The sequence below is a fragment of the Nannospalax galili genome, unplaced genomic scaffold (assembly GCF_000622305.1).
Source record: "Nannospalax galili isolate Female #2095 unplaced genomic scaffold, S.galili_v1.0 scaffold180, whole genome shotgun sequence".
Lineage (NCBI taxonomy): Eukaryota > Metazoa > Chordata > Mammalia > Rodentia > Spalacidae > Nannospalax > Nannospalax galili.
Window position 1 is genome coordinate 3,915,560 of NW_008348199.1, and position 19,227 is coordinate 3,934,786.

The 19,227-nt window shown below is 50.4% G+C and overlaps 1 protein-coding gene across 2 annotated transcripts; it reads left to right on the forward strand.

The window, feature by feature from the left end:
- The first annotated feature begins 332 nt into the window (after window positions 1-332).
- LOC103743455 (cytochrome P450 2D4) lies at window positions 333-16,668 on the forward strand. Of its 2 annotated transcripts, none has more exons than XM_017801043.2 (10): window positions 333-440; window positions 11,630-11,866; window positions 12,637-12,808; window positions 13,050-13,202; window positions 13,276-13,436; window positions 13,857-14,033; window positions 14,219-14,360; window positions 14,574-14,761; window positions 16,156-16,297; window positions 16,394-16,668. In XM_017801043.2, the coding sequence occupies exons 2-10, from the start codon at window positions 11,639-11,641 to the stop codon at window positions 16,570-16,572; spliced, it is 1,542 nt and encodes a 513-aa protein (XP_017656532.2). In that variant the 5' UTR covers window positions 333-440; window positions 11,630-11,638; the 3' UTR covers window positions 16,573-16,668. The 2 variants fall into 2 exon arrangements, with proteins under 2 accessions (XP_017656532.2, XP_017656533.2); XM_017801044.2 differs by having other exon boundaries at window positions 14,574-14,674.
- The last annotated feature ends 2,559 nt before the right edge of the window (window positions 16,669-19,227 follow it).

The following is a 19,227-nucleotide window of genomic DNA, read 5'->3' on the forward strand; positions in this document are numbered from 1 at the left end:
TGTCTCCAGGTCTCTGACCAGAAATAACTTAATCTCATCTGGTTTCCTTGAGTGCATGGGATGAATACTTCTCTCTGCTACTTTTAAATTCTCACTGCAGTTCTCTGTGTCAGCCTGTCCCCAAGGCCCACCCATGGGCCGCTGCAAGCCCCTTTGGGAGCACAGGCTAAATACAAGTCCGGGGAAGCTGGGCAGTTGGGCTGGACTACAAGTCCCAGAGGGCTCTGGGCACTCAGCCTGCAGAACTGGACCCTGACCTCTCAGAGCCGATGCCCTATTGGGCAGGCCTTGGCCTCTTCTCCACACCCTCCTCTCCTCAGAGCCCTCCTCCTTCAGACTCCTTCTCTTCTCCCCAGAACTGACCCCCAGAAGGCCTGCCCCACCTCCTAGCTCACTCTGCCAGCTGCAGACCGCCCTCTTCCCAGCCCTCGGCTGCACAGGTACCATGGGTGTCCTTCAGGAACCTCGTCTGTCGTGGAGGGCTGCAGGGAGGAGGGGATGAACCTGTGTTTCCTCCAGGGAAAGGGGGAGCGAGTGCATGTGAGATCCCGGAGCCCTGGCTGCCCTTGGCCCTGACCCTGGTTCTGCCCTGGCCACAGGGAGCTCCTCCTGCTCCTCCCACGCTGGGCTTCCGCCTTCCTGAGCTTGGCAGAGAGGAGCCCTAGGGCCTCTGACCCTTGGAGAGAAGCTGGACTGAGCCGGTTTGTCCCAGGGAGAGCCTGAGATTGACAAGACCACCCTGGCCTCATTAAAGAGCACATCCTGGGGCGCACCCCTAGGGGTCGGGAAAGTTAGGAGGGGGACCCTGCATATGTGCAACATGCTCCTAGTCATTCTAGGCCTTCCTCAGGCAGAAGACCTCAGTCTCCTAGTGAGCACTTTTTGTGAGACTCTAGTTTTCCATGGATTGCACAGCCTCATTGAGTCCTGCAGTGCCGCGGCCTCCTGGGCCTGCCTCTTGCCCCCCGGGGCTGACCTAAGTTGACAGGAGGTCAGATGGGGAGCAAAGTGACTGGGCGGTGGCGGGGGGGATATCTCTGGGCGCACTCTCCACAACCAGAATGCTCTCTCAGTCACTGGCCGTCTTACAGGACCCCACCCGCATCTAACTGGGGGAAAATTGAAAGAATTCTAGAGTAAGCATGCAAGGAACTTTACAGCAAGCACCCACAGACCAGCTAGAATGCACGATTCATACTTTATGCTACATGCTCATGGCTCTCTCCACCCAGCAGCTCACCCTATTTTTGTTTGTGCATGTCAGTCAGTGGCAGACATTGGTACATCCCCTCAAAATTGTCAAGCATGTCTCATCAGAGTCTTACTGTTCAGTAGCAGGAGGACTAGGTATTTGCTTTCTTTCCAGTGATTTGGATTGATTTTGAGACAGATCCTCACACTGTAGCCCAGGCTGGCCTCAAACTCCTTGCAGTCCTCCTGCCATAGGCCCCAAGTGCTGATTGCAGGTATGAGCTGCATGTGGATCCAGCCCTGAGTATGGACACTGTCTACTTCCAGCTGTGAGGCTCTGAAGGGTCTGGATGTTTCTCTGCAGGATGGGTCTGTGGGATCGGGGAAGAGCTGTACTTAAACATCTGTCCATGGTCTAGCCCGATCCCCACAACAGAGACATGGAATGTGCAAATAATGTACAAAGAACAAATTCATGGATGCAGTTGTACATCTTGGTAATATTGGATCAGTTTCTCAGAAACACTTCTCATCATTTTAGGATCCCTGATTTGTGGGTGCTATGAGCCCCCTACTTGGTCTGTCCATTGATACAGCACCAGGCACTGCTACTGCAGTGAGGTGTCATGAGTGTTTGGTAATAACTGTATGTTTGATGTAATCTACTCAATAAATGCTGATTCCCTCTGAATCCAGAACTAGTGTCTATGTTTGAATTTTTCCTTCAAGGAGAAAAAAAGGCCAGAACAGATAGACGCAAGGGGTGCCTGGAGCCAGGTTTCAGGAGAGTCTAGCCTTTTCTCCTTCAGGAAGAGGGAACTGAGTCGAGAACTGAGCCTAGCAGTTGGGATGTGAGGACAGAATGAGCTTTGTGTGGAGAGGGGCCTTCTTATGAGTGCTGTACCTACAGGACCATGTCTTATTCGTCATCCAAAGAGGGAGCAGCACAGACAGGATTCTCCAAGCTAAGGAAGCACCAGAGTTTCTGTGTGATTCAAGGTCGCCAAAATACTGGAGCAGCCTTGAAACAAGAGAGGCCGAGGGGGGACGGGGGGCAGGGCGACGAGCTGACCGCATTGCACTGTGGTTTCTACTCCGTGATGTTGGTGGGGATTCAAGAAGCTTGTTCTTTCCTGTTTGGGTCTTTGCCCATAAACAAAAGCTCTTTCATAAAAGGCCAGTGGAACGCATCTGGGTTGCTGCTCTATTCTGGTGTAGGGATTGTGGGTAATGAACTTTTGGGTTAGGAGTTATGTAGAAAGACCCAGAAGTTAACAGTAAAAATCACTGAAGCTGGGCAAGGTGGCATACAACTTTCATCCAAACAAACAAAAGCCCCAACTCACTGACCCGCAGCTATGCACAGATGGTTCAGAGAAATATGGACTGCATTCTCTTAGGACTGGAATGGACGGTGGTGGGGCTGGGTCACTAAGCAAAGCCCAAATATTTCTCCCTAAACTTGGAAATTTGAGTTAGTGAGACAGTGATCCTGAGAGTTTTTATGCCATGAAATTAAATATGATTTGCCAACTGGTCAAAGTTCAGGAGAATGACGGTAGTCTGGACTGACTTTTGGCCATGCAGTTGGCAAGTAGGGAGTGGTAACATGATATAGGACTATGGGATGGGGAGGGCAGCCAGGCCATGCCGCTGGTTCACCATATTTCACGTGCTGCTTTACTGTGTGGAAAAACTGGCCCCAAATAGTGTCCCTGACATCCGTGTGCTGTAGGTCTGGCTGGGCAGTAGGCCCCTGATCATGACTTTCTAATTTCCTATACTCTGAGTGTTTGTTATCCTGAACCGACAGTTTTCTGTCATTCCTCCTGAAGGACCCTGAAGCTTTGCACACCCAGTCTGCAGACCTCCCTGCTCTAAGCTGTGACCCCTTCTGTCTGAGTCTCATTTGACCCCTGCTGAGTTTTGCTGAATGTCTTGTAAAAGTCCTCTCAAGGGTGACTGGGCTTCTCAGGAGGTGCCCACAAGCAAGGACCAAAAGGAAATTGACAGCCCCAGAAGGGCCAGTGAAAGACTGCCTGAAGTAAAGAGTGAGCCTACTAAGTCTTTTCAAGCAGGCAGTAACAGAGAACAGAGGACAGAGAGGAGCTTGGATCTTGGTGCTTCACTATATAAAACTTTCTTCCAGGATAGGAAGTAGTGGTAGAGCTCTTGCCCAGCATGGGAGGCCCTGAGCTCAGTCTCCAGCACTCTGAAACAACACACACACACACACGCACGCACGCACACACGCACGCACACTCCGTGTCTCAGCCTCTGGTGTTAAGAACCCTGCCCTGCTCAGGAGAGAAGCCTCGGGTGCCCACCCCAGCTCTCTGGGTTTCCAGGCATTCTGTCTCCTCCCACATCAGGTCTTCATTTCTGACCCCAGTGCACTGAATCTCACATTCATTACATCTGTATTTCTGTGCTTTACCTGGACAATGGCCACAAGGTGACCCATTTCCCTATGGCCCATCTGAACTGACCATAAGCAACTATACCTGCTGCAGGTAGTGGCCAGAAGTCTCCACCTCTGGACATCACCAAGTCACTCTGAGAACTTCAGGGATCCCACATCAACACAGCAGGCAGAGTCCAGAAATGGAGAATCATGCCCCCCCCACCCGCTTTCTCAAGCCCTCCCAAAGTTCCCAGTTCGAGTCAAATCAGGAGAGAGATTACTCCCTCCTCTCACCTCCTCCCTGCTTCCAGTGCCCCCCACTCTCCAGCACCCACTCTGTTCAACCATGGCCCCAGCAGTCTGGAGCTGCTCACCACGATGCATTTCTCTCTGCCTGAGCCTTCTCTCCGCACTCCGCACATGGCTCATGTTCCCGCCTCCTTCAGACCTACTCCACTGTGTTCCCTGCTCAGTGCACCTCCCCTGGTCAGAATCACGCAGCTCTCCCTTCTCATTCTTTCATCTCTTCACAGCATACATCGAATTAGATTTGATACGTATTTTATAGCAAGATGACATGTTTTACAGCACCCCACCACTACCTGCAGCAGAGTGTAAGTAAGCGCTATCAAGGCAGATGTCCCAGTTTTAGTGCCTAGCAAAGTACCTAACACATCGTGGTACTTGATGCTTACTGGCTGAGCAAAATCATACCTGTGTTCTCTCTTTTGGTGTGGTGCTTACCATGCAGTGTGTCTGCGAAGGCTTCCTGAGTACCCTGCTTGGAGACCTTAAGCTTCTTCGATGTGCATAATGTTTCCCATCAGCTTTGTGGCCATTTTGGCCATTATTTGTATATTTTTCTTTCTCTTTCTCTCCCTCTGAACCTGATAGAAATGGGTACACCTGATGGCTCTTCAGGGTCTACTTATTTTTCTTTATTGTTTTTCATTTTGCTTAAATATTGGATACTTGTGTAATAGGAAAAACTGTTTCAGGTACTGAGGCTTTCAAATCAGACACCCAGGGACAGTGGGAAGTCACAGCTTTATTTCCGACCCTGCAGGGAGTAGGCCCAGGGGAGTGATCTCCAAAGCCTGAGCAATCAGCAACTGTCCTTTTCAGTATAGATAGCCAACTTAGCATCATTTCAGAACCACTATGACATTGGTGGGTGTCAGGGTCACATGGCATTTCAGCTTATATGACTGTGAACCATGCATGGGTCTCCAGCCTATGGACCTCTGATTATTTTATGATCCATAGGTTGAAATTCCAACTGAGAAAGCATGTTAACAAAAGTGAAGATTATATACCTGTTCTCTCAAGCCAGTAGGAGGGCTGCTTTTCCAGGTAACCAGGATTTGTTTTCTTAAGCCAGCAGGGGCTGATAAGCAGAGGCTATTTTCTCTAATTGCTCTGGGTTTGTTTGGTTTTTTTTTTTCCTCAATTAATTTTCATTTTCTTCCTTAATAATTTCAGTTTTCCTCTTCACTTGAAATTCACTAATACATTCTTCTGAGCTGTAATATCAGGGAAAATGGCACCATTCCAAGTTTGTCATAACAGCAGATATACATAAAACTGTCAAAAGAATCATCAGACTTTAAGAATTGTGGATATAGCCAGGTGTGGTGGTGCACGCCTTTAATCCCAGCACTTAGGATACAGAGGCAGGCAGATCTCTATGAGTTCCAGGCCAGCCTGGTCTACATAGTGAGTTCCAGGCCAGCTGGGGCTACAGGGAGACCCTGTCTCAAAAAATAAAAAGTATTCCAGAAAAATGGCTGAGTCTTGGCAAGAACAGCCAGCCTTGTGGCCTTTTAACCTGCTGTAGTCCTGCACCTCATGCTGTAGGCCAGCAGCAGCCTTTTCAAAGCAAAGAAAAGCCCAAACAGCGTGCGTCCACAGGAAGCCCCTGTGGTCGCTGAGGGAGCTGCTGGAGAGTCACCCGAGCCTCTGCACAGTCAGGACTCCCCTGTCTGAGGAGCTCATCCTGAGGGTGCCACTAACACAAAGTGAATCTCCCCAGAGAGTCTACTGGAAGTGATCAGAGACATAGTTGAAAATCAGAGCTGCCTATGAGCTGTGGTAACAGTTAGGGAAATCACACAAGCCAAAAACTTCAAAGGCATAAGTTGCCCATAGGGACTTCAAAAGGTCTGACCTACTTGCAGGGAACTGCAAGCCTGTGCACCTGTGTCGGGGGCTGTGTGCTCCAAGTTCTTCTGACCTTGAGATCTGTACAAACAAGAACTGAAAACTGAGGTTGTAAGGCACCTTGCTGAGTGTTGGGGTGTGCTCCTAAGGACACAGAGCCCCTCAGCAAGCACTCAGAGGTTGGTTCCAGCAATTGTGGGAATCTGACCAATCATGAGAGAAACACTAGAGCAACCATACAAAACAGGGACAGAATGGAGACTTTGCAGAAAGAGCTCAGAAAAGCCACTGAACAATGAAACAAGAGCATCACTCTAGCCAGAGAAAGTTTGGACATGAAGTAACCTCCCAAAAGGCTCTTGCACTGAAGGCTTGTTCCCTGGGTGGTGGTACTATTAAGAAATAATTGGAGCATGGGGGCTCCAGTCTAATCAATGGACTAATCCATTGATGAGCTCATAGCTGGATGGACTATTAGGAGGTGGTAGGACAAAATTAGAAAAAATAGGTCACTGGAGTTATATCTTTTATCTCTCCTCTCTCCCTCTCCCTCCCTCTCCCCCTCCCGCTCCCCCTCCCTCTCCCTCTCTTTTTCCTGGCTGTCATGAGGTAAGCAACTTTGCCCCGGCACATGGTCTTTTAAATAACAATTTTGAGCATTTATTTTATGTGTATGTGTGTGCATGCCTGAGTGTATGCGTGTGTACCACATGCATGTGGCATAAAGGGAGACTGCACAAAAACTCCTGACCCGTCATAAACCATCACTTCGGCTGCTGGGCCTTATCAGAGCATTATTACCCCTTTTTCAAACTCTAGCCCTGGAACATACAACCCTCAGCCATAAAGGGATTCCTGTTCTGCAAACAGGGCCTTCCACCCTTATAAGGCCCCAGGCCCTTTACAAACATCAATCTGCATCTACTGAAACTCCCCTGCCACTGGAATGGGTGTGGTTGCTGCAGGTCAGCCTCCAGCCCTCACTGACTGGTAATAATGATCAGTCTGGATTACGGAGGTTGGCTGCTTCCTGACCTACTCCTTCCATGAAGTTCTGTCTCACCAGAGTCCCACAGCAATGGAACAAGTTGACTGTGGAATGAGACCTCTGAATCCATGAACCAAAATAAATCTTTTTTTATTTTATATGTATATTTTTCCTACCTGTATCTAAGCAGACCACATGCATGCAATGCCTACAAAGGTCAGAAAAGGGCATCAGATCCCCTGGAACGGGAGTTATGGATAGTTGTTAGCTACCATGTAGGTGCTGGGAACCAAACCCAGGTCCTCTGCAAGAGCAGCCAGTGCTCTTAACCCAAGTCGTCTCTCCAGTGCCCAAAATAAATCTATCATTCTTTTAAATTTTTCTCTATTTGTCACAGAAACAAAAACCTAAGTAGCACAAAAGGGTATCTTGTTTCTAGAGTAACCACATTATGGTGTTTGAGATGCTCAGTTAAAAAAATTTGAGCCATGCAAAGGAACCAGAACGAGACAGGAATCCATACACAGGAAAATAAACAACAAGAACAGCTCTCCCTGATGTTGAGGAAACTGGACAACGACTTTAAATTGGCTCACTGAAATATATTCAAAGAGCTAAAAAGAAAGCACATATGAAAAATAATAACAAAGGATTCACAAATGTAAATAATGAGCCAGAAACTAAGAACAGGGACCAAAAGCAATTCTGTAGTTAAAAAGACAATTGAAATAAAAAATCACTTCAGGGTTTCAAGAACAGATATAAGCAGAAGCAAGGATCAGTAAGCCAGGAGACAGGTCAACTAGGAGTCTCTAAGGAAAAGAAAGAATGAAAAGAAGAAAAGCAATTCAGAAACCTTTGAGTATAGTAACTTACACCAATGGAGGTCCCAGTTGAAAATAAAGGTCTAGAAGGAATGTTTTAAGAAGTTATGGGTGTGGGTCTGGAGAAATGGCTCAGCGGTTAAGAACCCTGACTGTTCTTGCAGAAGACCCTGATTCGAATCCTAGCACCTACATGGCAGCTAACAACTGTCCATAACTCCAGTTCCAGGGGATCCAACAGCCTCTTCTGTCTTCCACGGCCATTGCACGACACAGGTGCACTTACCTACATGCAGGCAATACATGCATACATAAAAATAAATAAAATATTAAAAAATAAAAAAGAAGTTATGGGTGATAATTTGATGAAACATTAATAGATACATGAAAGAAATGAGGAGTCTTGTGACGGTTAATTTAAAGTTCAACTTGACCTCATTTATAATCTCTTAGGATACACATCTGTGGATGTTTCTGTGAGGGAGTTTCCAGAGAGGTTTAACAGGAGAGAATGTTAACGATACCACTCCATGGGCTGAATATTGGTGGCGCCATCCCATGGGCTGGGGTCCCACACTTAACAAAGAGAAAAAAGAGAAAGCAAGCTGGGCTTCAGCATTCATCTCCGCCTAACTGGGACGCGGTACGACCGGCGATTTTACACTCCTGCCAGCACCACCTTAAGGAGCCCCCACCCTCGTGCTTTTCCTATCATGGACTGCACTCCCAAATCACGAGCCCCAATAAACTCTGCTTCCCTTAAGTCATTTCTTGACAGGAGTTTTGTCACAGAAATGATAAAAGTAACTAACACACCGGGTGTGGTGGCACACGCCTGTAGTCCCAGCACTTGGGAGGCAGAGGCAGGCAGATCTCTGTGAGTTCAAGGCCAGGGAAAACAGTGTCCCTCTACATAGTGAGTCTACAGCCATTACTACACTCACTGGTTTACCCAGTGAGTTCCAGGAGAGCTGGAGATACAGGGAGACACTGTTTCAAAAAGACAAAAAAAAAAAAAAAACTCCCAGTGGGATAACCTCCAACAGATCTACACCTGCACACACTATAATTCGGTTATCAAAAGACAGAAACTTGGAAGCAGCAAGAAACAACTCATCGTGAGCAAAGGATCATCAATAACATTAGGATCTTGTTTTCTAATTTTTTTATTTTTATGTGTGTTTTGCCTGCATGTATGTAAATGCATCACATGTGTGCAATACCTGTGGAGACCAGAAGAGGGAGCTGGCATTACAGTCGTTAGCTGCCATGTGGGTGTTAGAAACCAATCCTGGGTCTTCTGCAAGAGCAGCAAGTACTCTTAACTCCTGAGCCATCTCTCCAGCCCCAGCATCTAGTTTCTAATCACCAGCCTTAGAAGCAGGGATAACAGTGTCCCTATAGAATTGGCTAGTTTTTAGAAGAATCTTCGGAGTCCCACCAGCTGTTGCTTTCTGACACCCAGATTTAACTTGCTGGGATCAGTCATATGGATCCATGAGCCTCACTAGGAACTGCCTCCAAATAAAAAAAGCAATCCTGGGTAGCAGAAGCAGGGTGCTTGTTGCTATGTGCACATACATACATCTGACTGGGATATGTCTGTGTATGTGAATGTGTGCCTGAACTGTGTCAGTGCCATCTCAATGAGCTTTTGATGGGTGTGTTAGTGTGTGTCGTGCACATGGGTAAATGTGTGGGAATGTATGAGTGGCATGTATGTGATTAGGTGTTTCAGTGAGTTCCCTTCTGGCTGGGCAATCTGAGGTGAAGGGAAAGATTTGGGGTTTGGGGTTGTGGCCCGAATTGTCTCTGGGTCTCCTGCGTGATCAGACAAACCATATATTTTATGCAAGTTTATTAACTTACAAAGGAATGAGTACCCAGTGCCTGCCTAGCCCAGCGCCGCCATGACTCAGAGCCCGCCTTCTCAGACCGTGCCACGCCCATAGCGCCCCCCCCCCATAGCATTCGCTCACACCTCCGGGGCCAGCGATCTTGCCCCAGGTCCACAAGGAGTCAGTCCATTCTGTCTTTGAGTTGCTGTGCTGGCTGCGAGTTTCCTACACCATCACACTCTACCGGTGGCCCCTGGCTTCCATCCCCAGATGGCTCCCAGGTTCCCTTCCTACTTCCCGCTCATGTCAGCCCCGCCCACTGGAGGAACCAGCCAATCAGGAGATAGGGGTTCAAGGGGGACACTGAGTCAGACTGTTTTAGGTATGAGATCCCTTGAGTTATTAATGCCATAACGGAAAGACAGCAGCATTGGGAGAGCTCTGAGGTGAGATCAGGACCACATGGGGGGGTGGTCCTCTCTTCTTACACAATTTGAGGGAGGAGGAGGGGTGGGAGAGTGAAAAGTTTATTTTTGGCCTGAAGTTGTTTGTTCCAGGGCTAACCAGTGAGTAGTCAGTTAAAACATGTTAGATGATCAAGCCAATCTAATAAATCTCCACTATATAAACAATATATAATATAAACAATATATAAATATAATTTGTGCCAGGTGTGGTAGTGTACACCTTTAATCCCAACACTCGGGAGGAAGAGGCAGGCAGATCTCTGTGAGATCGAGGCCAGCTTGGTCTACATAGAGTTTAGGACAGCTGTCTCAAAAAAAAACAAATTATTTACGTACATGTGCATGTGGAGGTCAGAGGACAACTTGTGCTGGGGAGAGATTGTGCAATATTAAGGGCTGTGAGCCACAGCAGTTTAAGAACATTTGCTGTTCTTTCAGAGGAGTAGGGTCCAGGTCCCAGTACCCTCGTGGCAGCTCACAACCATCCTTAACTCCACTTCCAGGGGCTCCTATGCCTTCCTCTGGCCTCCAAGAACACCAGACAGCTTGTGGTGCACTTACATACATGAAGGCAAAACACTCAGACATAAAATTTTTTAAGTTAAAATTTGAAGGGCTGTGAGCCAATAGGAAGAGGTGGGAGGCAGGGTCAGTTCAGACCATGGTTTTTATTTTTACATTTTGTTTTGAGACGGGGTCCCACTCTGCAGCCCAGGCTGGCCTCAACCTCGTGGTAGTCTTCCTGCTTCAGGGTCCCAAGTGCTAGTCACAGATGTAAGCCACCACACTCACTCCAGACTATGGTTTTATGAGGAGCTTAAACTGACCTCAGTAGGAGATAGAAAAATGGAGCAGTTCTGTCACTTCACCTCCCTACTTGTGCAGTACCTGAAGAAAGCGAGAGGCAAGGGCCTGTGTCGATGCCCTTGTCTAGCACCTTCTGGCTACACAGCAGGTTGACTCAAAAAAGACAAAGGGTAGCCTCTGCTCCTTTAGATGTTTAAAGTACCCAGAGTGTGATACATGTCCTATGTGGTGCCAGGCACCTGGAAGGTTGAAGGCTGTCATCCTGTGCCCCTACGAGCCCAGAGTCAGTGAGGCAGCCAGGGGGGTGGGCCGCTGACCAAGGATACATAGTTATCTGTTGCCTGTCCTTGATTATTACTTGCTCCTGGTGCGCCTGGTGCACCAACACCATTGATCAGCCACTAGCTTCCTCCCAGTGTTCCTTACTCACCTGCAAAGGCCGTTCCAATGGCACTAGGCCTCACCGCCTAGTGGCCTGCAGTGCCAGGCAGGCCCTCACTCCCTGCCAGCAAAGTCCTCCAATGAAGCCTCCATTAAAGTTTTATTCCAGCTTGAGACAATATCCTGTTTTCAAAGCTCTGCTGTCATGGCCTTTCTGTGCCTCCTCTTGATCATGTGCCTAAGTGGACATCCACCTGTCATCTGCCCATGGAGCCCTAGTACCCAGCCTAGCACAAGCAGTACACACAGCTCATGTAGAGCTCAGAGGTCCCAGACCTCTGGCCCCTTTCTCTGAATAAGCACCCAAGGAGAACAGGGTGGGCAGGGACCTGTAAGGCTGCCCTTGCCCCTGCCTGTCCTACCCCCCACCCCCCCGTACACTCAGTCTGCACAGTCAACAGCTTGATTTGTTTAAGGCAGGAGACAAAGGGCCACCTCAGCCCCTTTATACAGCAGCACAGGCTGGTTGAGTGCCCAGAGTGTGATAATGCTGTACTTCTTGGTCCTAGCTGGCTGGAATGAGAACGGAGAGACATTCACAGAGAAGCAAGGTAGACATGGGGCTGCTGACTGGGGACGGACTGTGGACTGCGGGCATATTCATGGCCATCTTCTTGCTGCTGGTAGACCTGATGCACCGGCGCCAGCGCTGGACTGCCCGCTACCCCCCAGGCCCTGTGCCACTACCTGTGCTGGGTAACCTGCTGCAAATAAACTTTCAGAACATGCCAGCAGGATTCCAAAAGGTAAAGCAGTTGTTGGAGAGCAGGAGAGGTCATGGTGACCCGCCCCCAGCAGAACACAGTAGATGGTAGTGAAGCTACATGCTGGACAGGGAGCTGGGCCCACGGGAGAAAAGAAGAGGCTTCCTGGGGAGAGCACCACAAGACCTGACACTCTGGACTTTCCAAGAGCAAAGGCCGGGAGGTGGAACGGGACCTAGCAGTCAGTTTGAGATCCAGTTGAACACACAGAAGAAATGTAGGGGTACAGGTGGGCACATCAAAATTCCAGCATGCCTGCAACTGGGGGACCGAGGCAGGTGGGTTATAAAATCCAAGCCACCCTAAGATACATAGCAACTCTCTAAAAACTAAACATTTTTAAAAAGAATAAAGTCATGTAAGTCTCACATCCCTTCTCATTCAGTCAGAGGGAAAGGCTTTAAGGATATGGGAGGGGGGGTTCCTGATATTGAACAGTGCTTCGATCAGAAAATCACAGTTGAGGTGCAGTGACTGCTTTAAATCTTTTGCTATTCATGGTTCTGGGTCTCACTGCTCACCTGTGAGCCTGAGTTTCCTCATCTATACACGGTGCTAATGGGACCTATTGCAAATTTATGACACTAGCAAGGCCATAACAGAGTGATTGAGTCCAAAGTGATTCCCCAGCCAAATACCAGAGTTCATCCCTGCATGGACTCACTACTGGGCCTCCCCTGCCAAGTCCTACACAGTATAGCTAAGACCAGGAATTCAGGCTTGCCAGTAATGCACTGACCCTCTGCCTACAGCTGCGGTGCCGCTTCGGGGACTTGTTCAGCCTACAGCTGGCCTTTGAGCCTGTGGTTGTGCTAAACGGTCCAGCAGCACTGCGTGAGGTGCTGGTGAACTACAATGAGGACACTGCTGACCGACCACCAATGCACACGGTGGAACACTTGGGCTTTGGACCACATTCTCAAGGCAAATGCAGATAGTGGCCGAAAGTGAAGCAGGGAGATAATGGGGACCGGAGGGGGTTCAGGGATTGTAGACAATTCAGGACCTAATAGGGGGCAGCTGCAAAATGCAGGCTCAGAAAAAAGACAGCAAAAGTTGGTGGCTAAGGAGGATGGAAAAGGGATTCTATAGTGGAGACAGGAGACTATGGGTGGGGGGGGCGTGGAGGACCAGTTCTCAGGCCCAAGTGACCACCTGCCTCCAGGTGTGATCCTAGCACACTATGGGCCTGCCTGGCGTGAGCAACGGCGCTTCTCCGTGTCCACCTTGCGTCATTTTGGCCTGGGCAAGACGTCACTGGAGCAGTGGGTGACTGAGGAGGCCGGCTGCCTCTGTGCTGTCCTCACCGACTATGCTGGTAGGTGATAGATTGGGGGTACAGATGGGGACGAGACAAGGGCAGCACCCTGACTGGCATCTCTGCTCCCCAGGGCACCCTTTCAGCCCCAACACCTTATTGGACAAAGCAGTGTGTAATGTGATTGCATCCCTCCTCTATGCCCGCCGCTTCGAGTATGATGATCCCCGTCTCATCAGGCTATTGGACTTGTTGAAGGACACTCTGGAGGAGGAATCTGGCTTCCTGCCCATGGTGTGGGGCTCTGGGGTTTCTATACCCAGATAACTGCATGCAGCGAGGCCTCCCAGGAAGAGGATCTGCGTGCAGGGCTAACAGAGAGGACATTCTACAGAGTCCCTGTGGGCGGAAAGGCCTAGAGCAGGACAAACCTTAGTAACAGGAGGGAGCTGTCAACCCAGATCTAGGGCTCCAGAAAGAGAGTCTGTGCTCCTCTACATGGAAGCCACTCAAATCTGAAATTCCCGTGGTAGAATAACCCTTCAGGCAGCCCAGGGCCAAGAGAAAGATTGGGGTGGCACTTAGGGGCTATGTCTCCATCGAGGTGAGGCAGGTGAAGGAGGACCTAGGTCTACCCTAGAATAAACTGGTACCTGAGACTGTTCCCAGGTGAACACTGAACACAGGAAGGACCCAGGTCCTCTTTTGTCACAGTTCCTGAATGTGTTCCCAATGTTCCTGCGCATCCCAGGGCTGGTGGATAAGGTCTTCTCTGGGAAGAAGGCCTTCATGGTCACTCTGGATGAGCTGGTGACTGAGCACAAGATGACCTGGGACCCTGACCAACCACCCAGAGACCTGACTGATGCCTTCCTGGCTGAAGTGGAGAAGGTGACTGGCAACTGCAAGGTCCTGGGCAAGAGGCTGTGGGTGTGGTCCTGTGAGTTGTGCATCCAGGCAGGATGGGGCCTGGGTATCACCCAGTGGCCCAGCACCTGTGCTGCCTGGAGTCAGTGGGAGGTTATTATGGGTTTGCCCCTTCTCTCCACTGAGCCCTCCCTCTCTCCCCGGCTCAGGCCAAGGGGAACCCTGAGAGCAGCTTTAACGATGTAAATCTGCGCCTGGTGGTGTCGGACCTGTTCACTGCAGGGATGGTGACCACCTCCACCACGCTGTCCTGGGCCCTGCTGCTCATGATCCTGCACCCAGATGTGCAGCGTGAGCATGGCTGAGGCTGGGAGGGTAAGGGAGAAAAGGCAGAGGCACATTCCCCAAGCTTGCTTGGAATACTTGTGGCTTCTAGCACTCTAACCCAAGCTCCAACAAGCACAATGTCCTGTTCATGTGGACACAGCCCTTAACACAGAGGTAAGAGAGGGTTGGGATGAAATGTCCTAGGACTGCTTTGCTGAGGGGATGTTTTCTCTCCAGGCTGCGTCCAACAGGAGATTGATGAAGTCATAGGGCAGGTGCGGCATCCAGAGATGGCAGACCAGGCCCGCATGCCCTTCACCAACGCTGTGATTCATGAGGTGCAGCGCTTTAGTGACATTGTTCCATTTGGTGTGCCTCACAAGACATCTCGTGATATTGAAGTGCAGGGCTTCCTTATCCCTAAGGTAGGAGTGGGGCCCTCCAATGCCCAGTCAGTGCCACCAGTCAGCTAATGGCTTCAGCATAGTCACTACCCAGTTAGGGAGGACTGGAATTTAGGCAACTCAATTCTGAATGCCAAGGTACCAACTTCCCAGGCTGAGTGAGTGTAGGAAGCAGAGTAGTAGCAAGTTAGCGCTGTGCACCAGAACCCCTCACTACATACTAGGCAGACAAAAAACATGGCTAAGGTGATAGCAGCCACTGCATAAGGTAGGCGGCAGTGTCGTGCGCCTGTGTCACAAATACAGGAGGCAGTGTCGTGCGCCTGTGTCACAAGTACAGGAGGCAGTGTCGTGCGCCTGTGTCACAAGTACAGGAGGCAGTAGGCAGTGTCGTGCGCCTGTGTCACAAGTACAGGAGGCAGTGTCGTGCGCCTGTGTCACAAGTACAGGAGGCAGTGTCGTGCGCCTGTGTCACAAGTACAGGAGGCAGTGTCGTGCGCCTGTGTCACAAGTACAGGAGGCAGTGTCGTGCGCCTGTGTCACAAGTACAGGAGGCAGTGTCGTGCGCCTGTGTCACAAGTACAGGAGGCAGTGTCGTGCGCCTGTGTCACAAGTACAGGAGGCAGTAGGCAGTGTCGTGCGCCTGTGTCACAAGTACAGGAGGCAGTAGGCAGTGTCGTGCGCCTGTGTCACAAGTACAGGAGGCAGTGTCGTGCGCCTGTGTCACAAGTACAGGAGGCAGTAGGCAGTGTCGTGCGCCTGTGTCACAAGTACAGGAGGCAGTGTCGTGCGCCTGTGTCACAAGTACAGGAGGCAGTAGGCAGTGTCGTGCGCCTGTGTCACAAGTACAGGAGGCAGTGTCGTGCGCCTGTGTCACAAGTACAGGAGGCAGTAGGCAGTGTCGTGCGCCTGTGTCACAAGTACAGGAGGCAGTGTCGTGCGCCTGTGTCACAAGTACAGGAGGCAGTAGGCAGTGTCGTGCGCCTGTGTCACAAGTACAGGAGGCAGTGTCGTGCGCCTGTGTCACAAGTACAGGAGGCAGTAGGCAGTGTCGTGCGCCTGTGTCACAAGTACAGGAGGCAGTGTCGTGCGCCTGTGTCACAAGTACAGGAGGCAGTAGGCAGTGTCGTGCGCCTGTGTCACAAGTACAGGAGGCAGTGTCGTGCGCCTGTGTCACAAGTACAGGAGGCAGTAGGCAGTGTCGTGCGCCTGTGTCACAAGTACAGGAGGCAGTGTCGTGCGCCTGTGTCACTTGTCTCTGTCATAGCATCCAAGAGGGTGCTGAAAAGCTTTTAGGGCTGAGGTTGTAGGAAAAGGTCCAGGTGTGTGCAGGTAGATGCTGTGCATGGGAACTTGGTGTCAGGGTCTTGGTGCCCCCATCCCAGTCCATGTTCATACCATGTGTCTCCTTCCAGGGCACGATACTCATCACCAACCTGTCCTCGGCTCTGAAGGATGAGAGTACCTGGGAGAAACCCCTCCAATTCCATCCTGAGCACTTCCTGGACGCCCAGGGCCGCTTTGTGAAGCCTGAGGCCTTCATGCCGTTCTCAGCAGGTGCCTGTGGAAAGACCTGGCTCCCTGTCCCCATCCAGGGTAGCTTGGAGGGTGAAGCCAGGCCCCAGACTGACTGACCTCTGCTTCCCCCAACAGGCCGCCGCGCATGCCTTGGGGAGCCGCTGGCCCGCATGGAGCTCTTCCTCTTCTTCACCTGTCTCCTGCAGAGATTTAGCTTCTCAGTGCCTGCTGGACATCCCAGGCCCAGTGACCATGGGGTTTTTGGCGCACTGACAACCCCATCTCCGTACCAGCTCTGTGCTGTGCCCCGCTAGGAAGGGAGTCTCAAACCCCGTTCACAACCCAGGTGGAGTCCTACTGTAAAGGAAGCCATTTTACTATCTCTGAACTAAAACATCCCAGTGATATCACCAGGCTGTAATAAGATCTCTATAGCCTCCCCAGGGGCAGCCTCAATCCCCTACTTATCCTTACCTGACCACTGGACCCCAGTGGAAGGACTGATATGTTGAACCTCAGAGACTGACAGCCATCCTTGCCGTTACCCCAGTCTACCCCCACCCCAACTTTTCTGCCCAAATCAATGACAAAGCTTATACTCAGATCCTGGCATCTGGCAGGAGGGGCCAAAGTGGATTGCTGAGAGATGACAGTGTAGGCCGCATGGGTGGGGGAAGGGCAGGACTCCTGGAAGCCCTCACTTCAGACTCCTCCACCTGCCACACAGCAGTGGCAAACTGCTCATCCAGCATCATCATATATGCTACCTAACTTCTTATATGATGCCCCAAAGTGATGGAGAAAGCTGGGAGGCAGGAAGGAATATGTCAGGATTAGAACCCAGGGTTAGCTGTCAGATGCTGGACGTTTCCCTAGGAGGCTCGATAGGAGCCCAGGAGGGGACTGCCTCACAAGCTGCTCAGTTAGGGAATTGGTCTAATTCCCTAACCCATCAGAGATGCTGATGTCCAGGTTCCTTGCACAGTGAGGCATCTCTCTGGCCAGTTTGAAAGAGCCCAGGGATTGGGTACAGGAGTGCCTAAGGAGAGGCATCAACCTTGGGTCCATGGACAGGGTGCTGAGAAAAAGAAACCACTTTAACATTGCTGTGCCACTACATAGTGCGACTCTGGCCCCATCCCTCCCACTCTGGCCTTATTTTCTATTCTACTCAGAGAAAGCTGCCCCAGATTGTCTGACTCTGGGAGGTGTGACCCTTGCCAACCTATAGTCCCCCACTATGATGGTTAACATTGTCAACTTGACAGGCTCTACAGTCACCTAGGAGACAAATCTCTAGGCCTGTCTGTGAGGGAGTTTCTAGATTGGGTTAATTGAGATGGGAAGACTCACCCTCAGTGTGGGTAGCACCATCCCATGGGCTGGCGTCAGAGACTGAGAATAAAAAGGAGAACGCAAGCAGAGCACCAGCATTCATGTCTCTGCTGCCTGATTATGGACACAATGTGGCCAGCTGCTCTAGCTCCTGCCACCATGTCTCCCCTGCCACAGCGGACTGCACCCACAAACTGGGAGCCAGAGAAAGCCTTTCCCTCCTTAAGTTGCTTTTGTCAGGTATTTTGTCCAAGCTACTGGCAAACCCTGCTGAGGGCCAGTATGGCTATCTTTCACCTTTGTCCTCGTCCCATGGTAGCTAATCTGAACTGGTTACAGGGGTAGCATCCTAGAGTGTCTAAGGACCAGTCATTTCCCTGAGACTTTAGTTTGTTTAGGAAGCATCTGGGACAGAACTCCAGACATTTAAAGCAAAGAGCACCCTGAGGCCTATTTTCCCAGAAAACCCTACAGTATCCCAACTAGGATTCCTGCCCCCATTTTCCTAAGTGCCCTCAGGAGAGAGAGTACCATAGCTCACAACGTTCCAGTGACCATGATTGGCCCCTAGCACTTATTCTAAAGGCTGGCCTGGGCCCTGTGACCCAGGACATGGGAGCTATAAATGTGCACCAATAGCTGCCGAGAGTGTGGATGTTCCAAGGCAGCCTTGGGGTCCTGAAAATAAAGCAGCGAGGCTTGTAGAAGCAGCAAATATAGTACTTACTGAATCCTTTCTCATTTGTGGCTCTTCGCCTTGGAGCTGTCCAAGGTTGGTACCACCCCAGCCAGAACTTTCTCAGGAAATGCAGGACCCAGCTCCCAGATCTTTCCTCCTTGCTCTCTAGTCATCTAGCTACCTGGTACTTCTCCCTCTCCTCTCCAGCTCAGGAAGGTTTGGGAACGGAGTGGCCTTGTATCCCTGACAGGGTTTCCAGATCTGAGATGGGGGACAAGGCAGTCCTGCTGCAACAGGACCGGGCAGCTATCTTAACCAGATAGATATACAGCAGCTTCCTGTTCCACATTTTTCTTTACCTAGAATGGAGGAAGAGGGACATAGCAGTAGGCAGAGGCAGAGTCTGTGTTGTATGGATGGGGAAACTGAGGCAGGCTCCCCAGGAAGTCATGGGAGGCCAGGATTCAGACCCATTCCCTGCTCATAGCAAGTCTGCTACCTCTCAGTTTCATACAGAGCTCCTGTCTACCAGGATGACAACTTGGCCTGGTGGTTTTCAGACTGAGCTAGTCCCAATACTCCTCATCCCATAGTCCGCCCCCCCACACACACACACCCTAAAGTCTTCAATGCCATCTCAGGAGAATCTGTCCTGGGGATGTTCTGATTGAGAACTCAGACCCTCCTCACCTCCCAGCCTAGGGTCCCTCCTCCTCACTAATACTTGCTTCTTCCCTGGATGACCTCACCTGCCCTTCCTCTTGAGATAAAATGTCGGTATCCTCCTTGGGGTGGTATCACTACATCCTCCCATTTCCCTGGTGGTTACAAACTTCAAAGGAGAATCAAGAGGGCAGAATATGAGCACCGAGGCCCTCAGAACAGCTTATCCTCCCATTTCTTCACGACGTGTTAGACTTGTTTTTCCTGAGCGGTGGTAAAGTTGTTTACCTCC

Excerpts from the sequence above, each read along its gene's own strand:
- LOC103743455 (XM_017801043.2), top strand. The coding sequence starts at position 11,639 with ATGAGAACGGAGAGACATTCACAGAGAAGCAAGGTAGACATGGGGCTG. Across the intron at positions 14,034-14,218 it reads TCCTGGCTGAAGTGGAGAAG|GCCAAGGGGAACCCTGAGAG; the intron begins GTGACTGGCAAC and ends TCCCCGGCTCAG. Across the intron at positions 16,298-16,393 it reads CTTCATGCCGTTCTCAGCAG|GCCGCCGCGCATGCCTTGGG; the intron begins GTGCCTGTGGAA and ends TTCCCCCAACAG.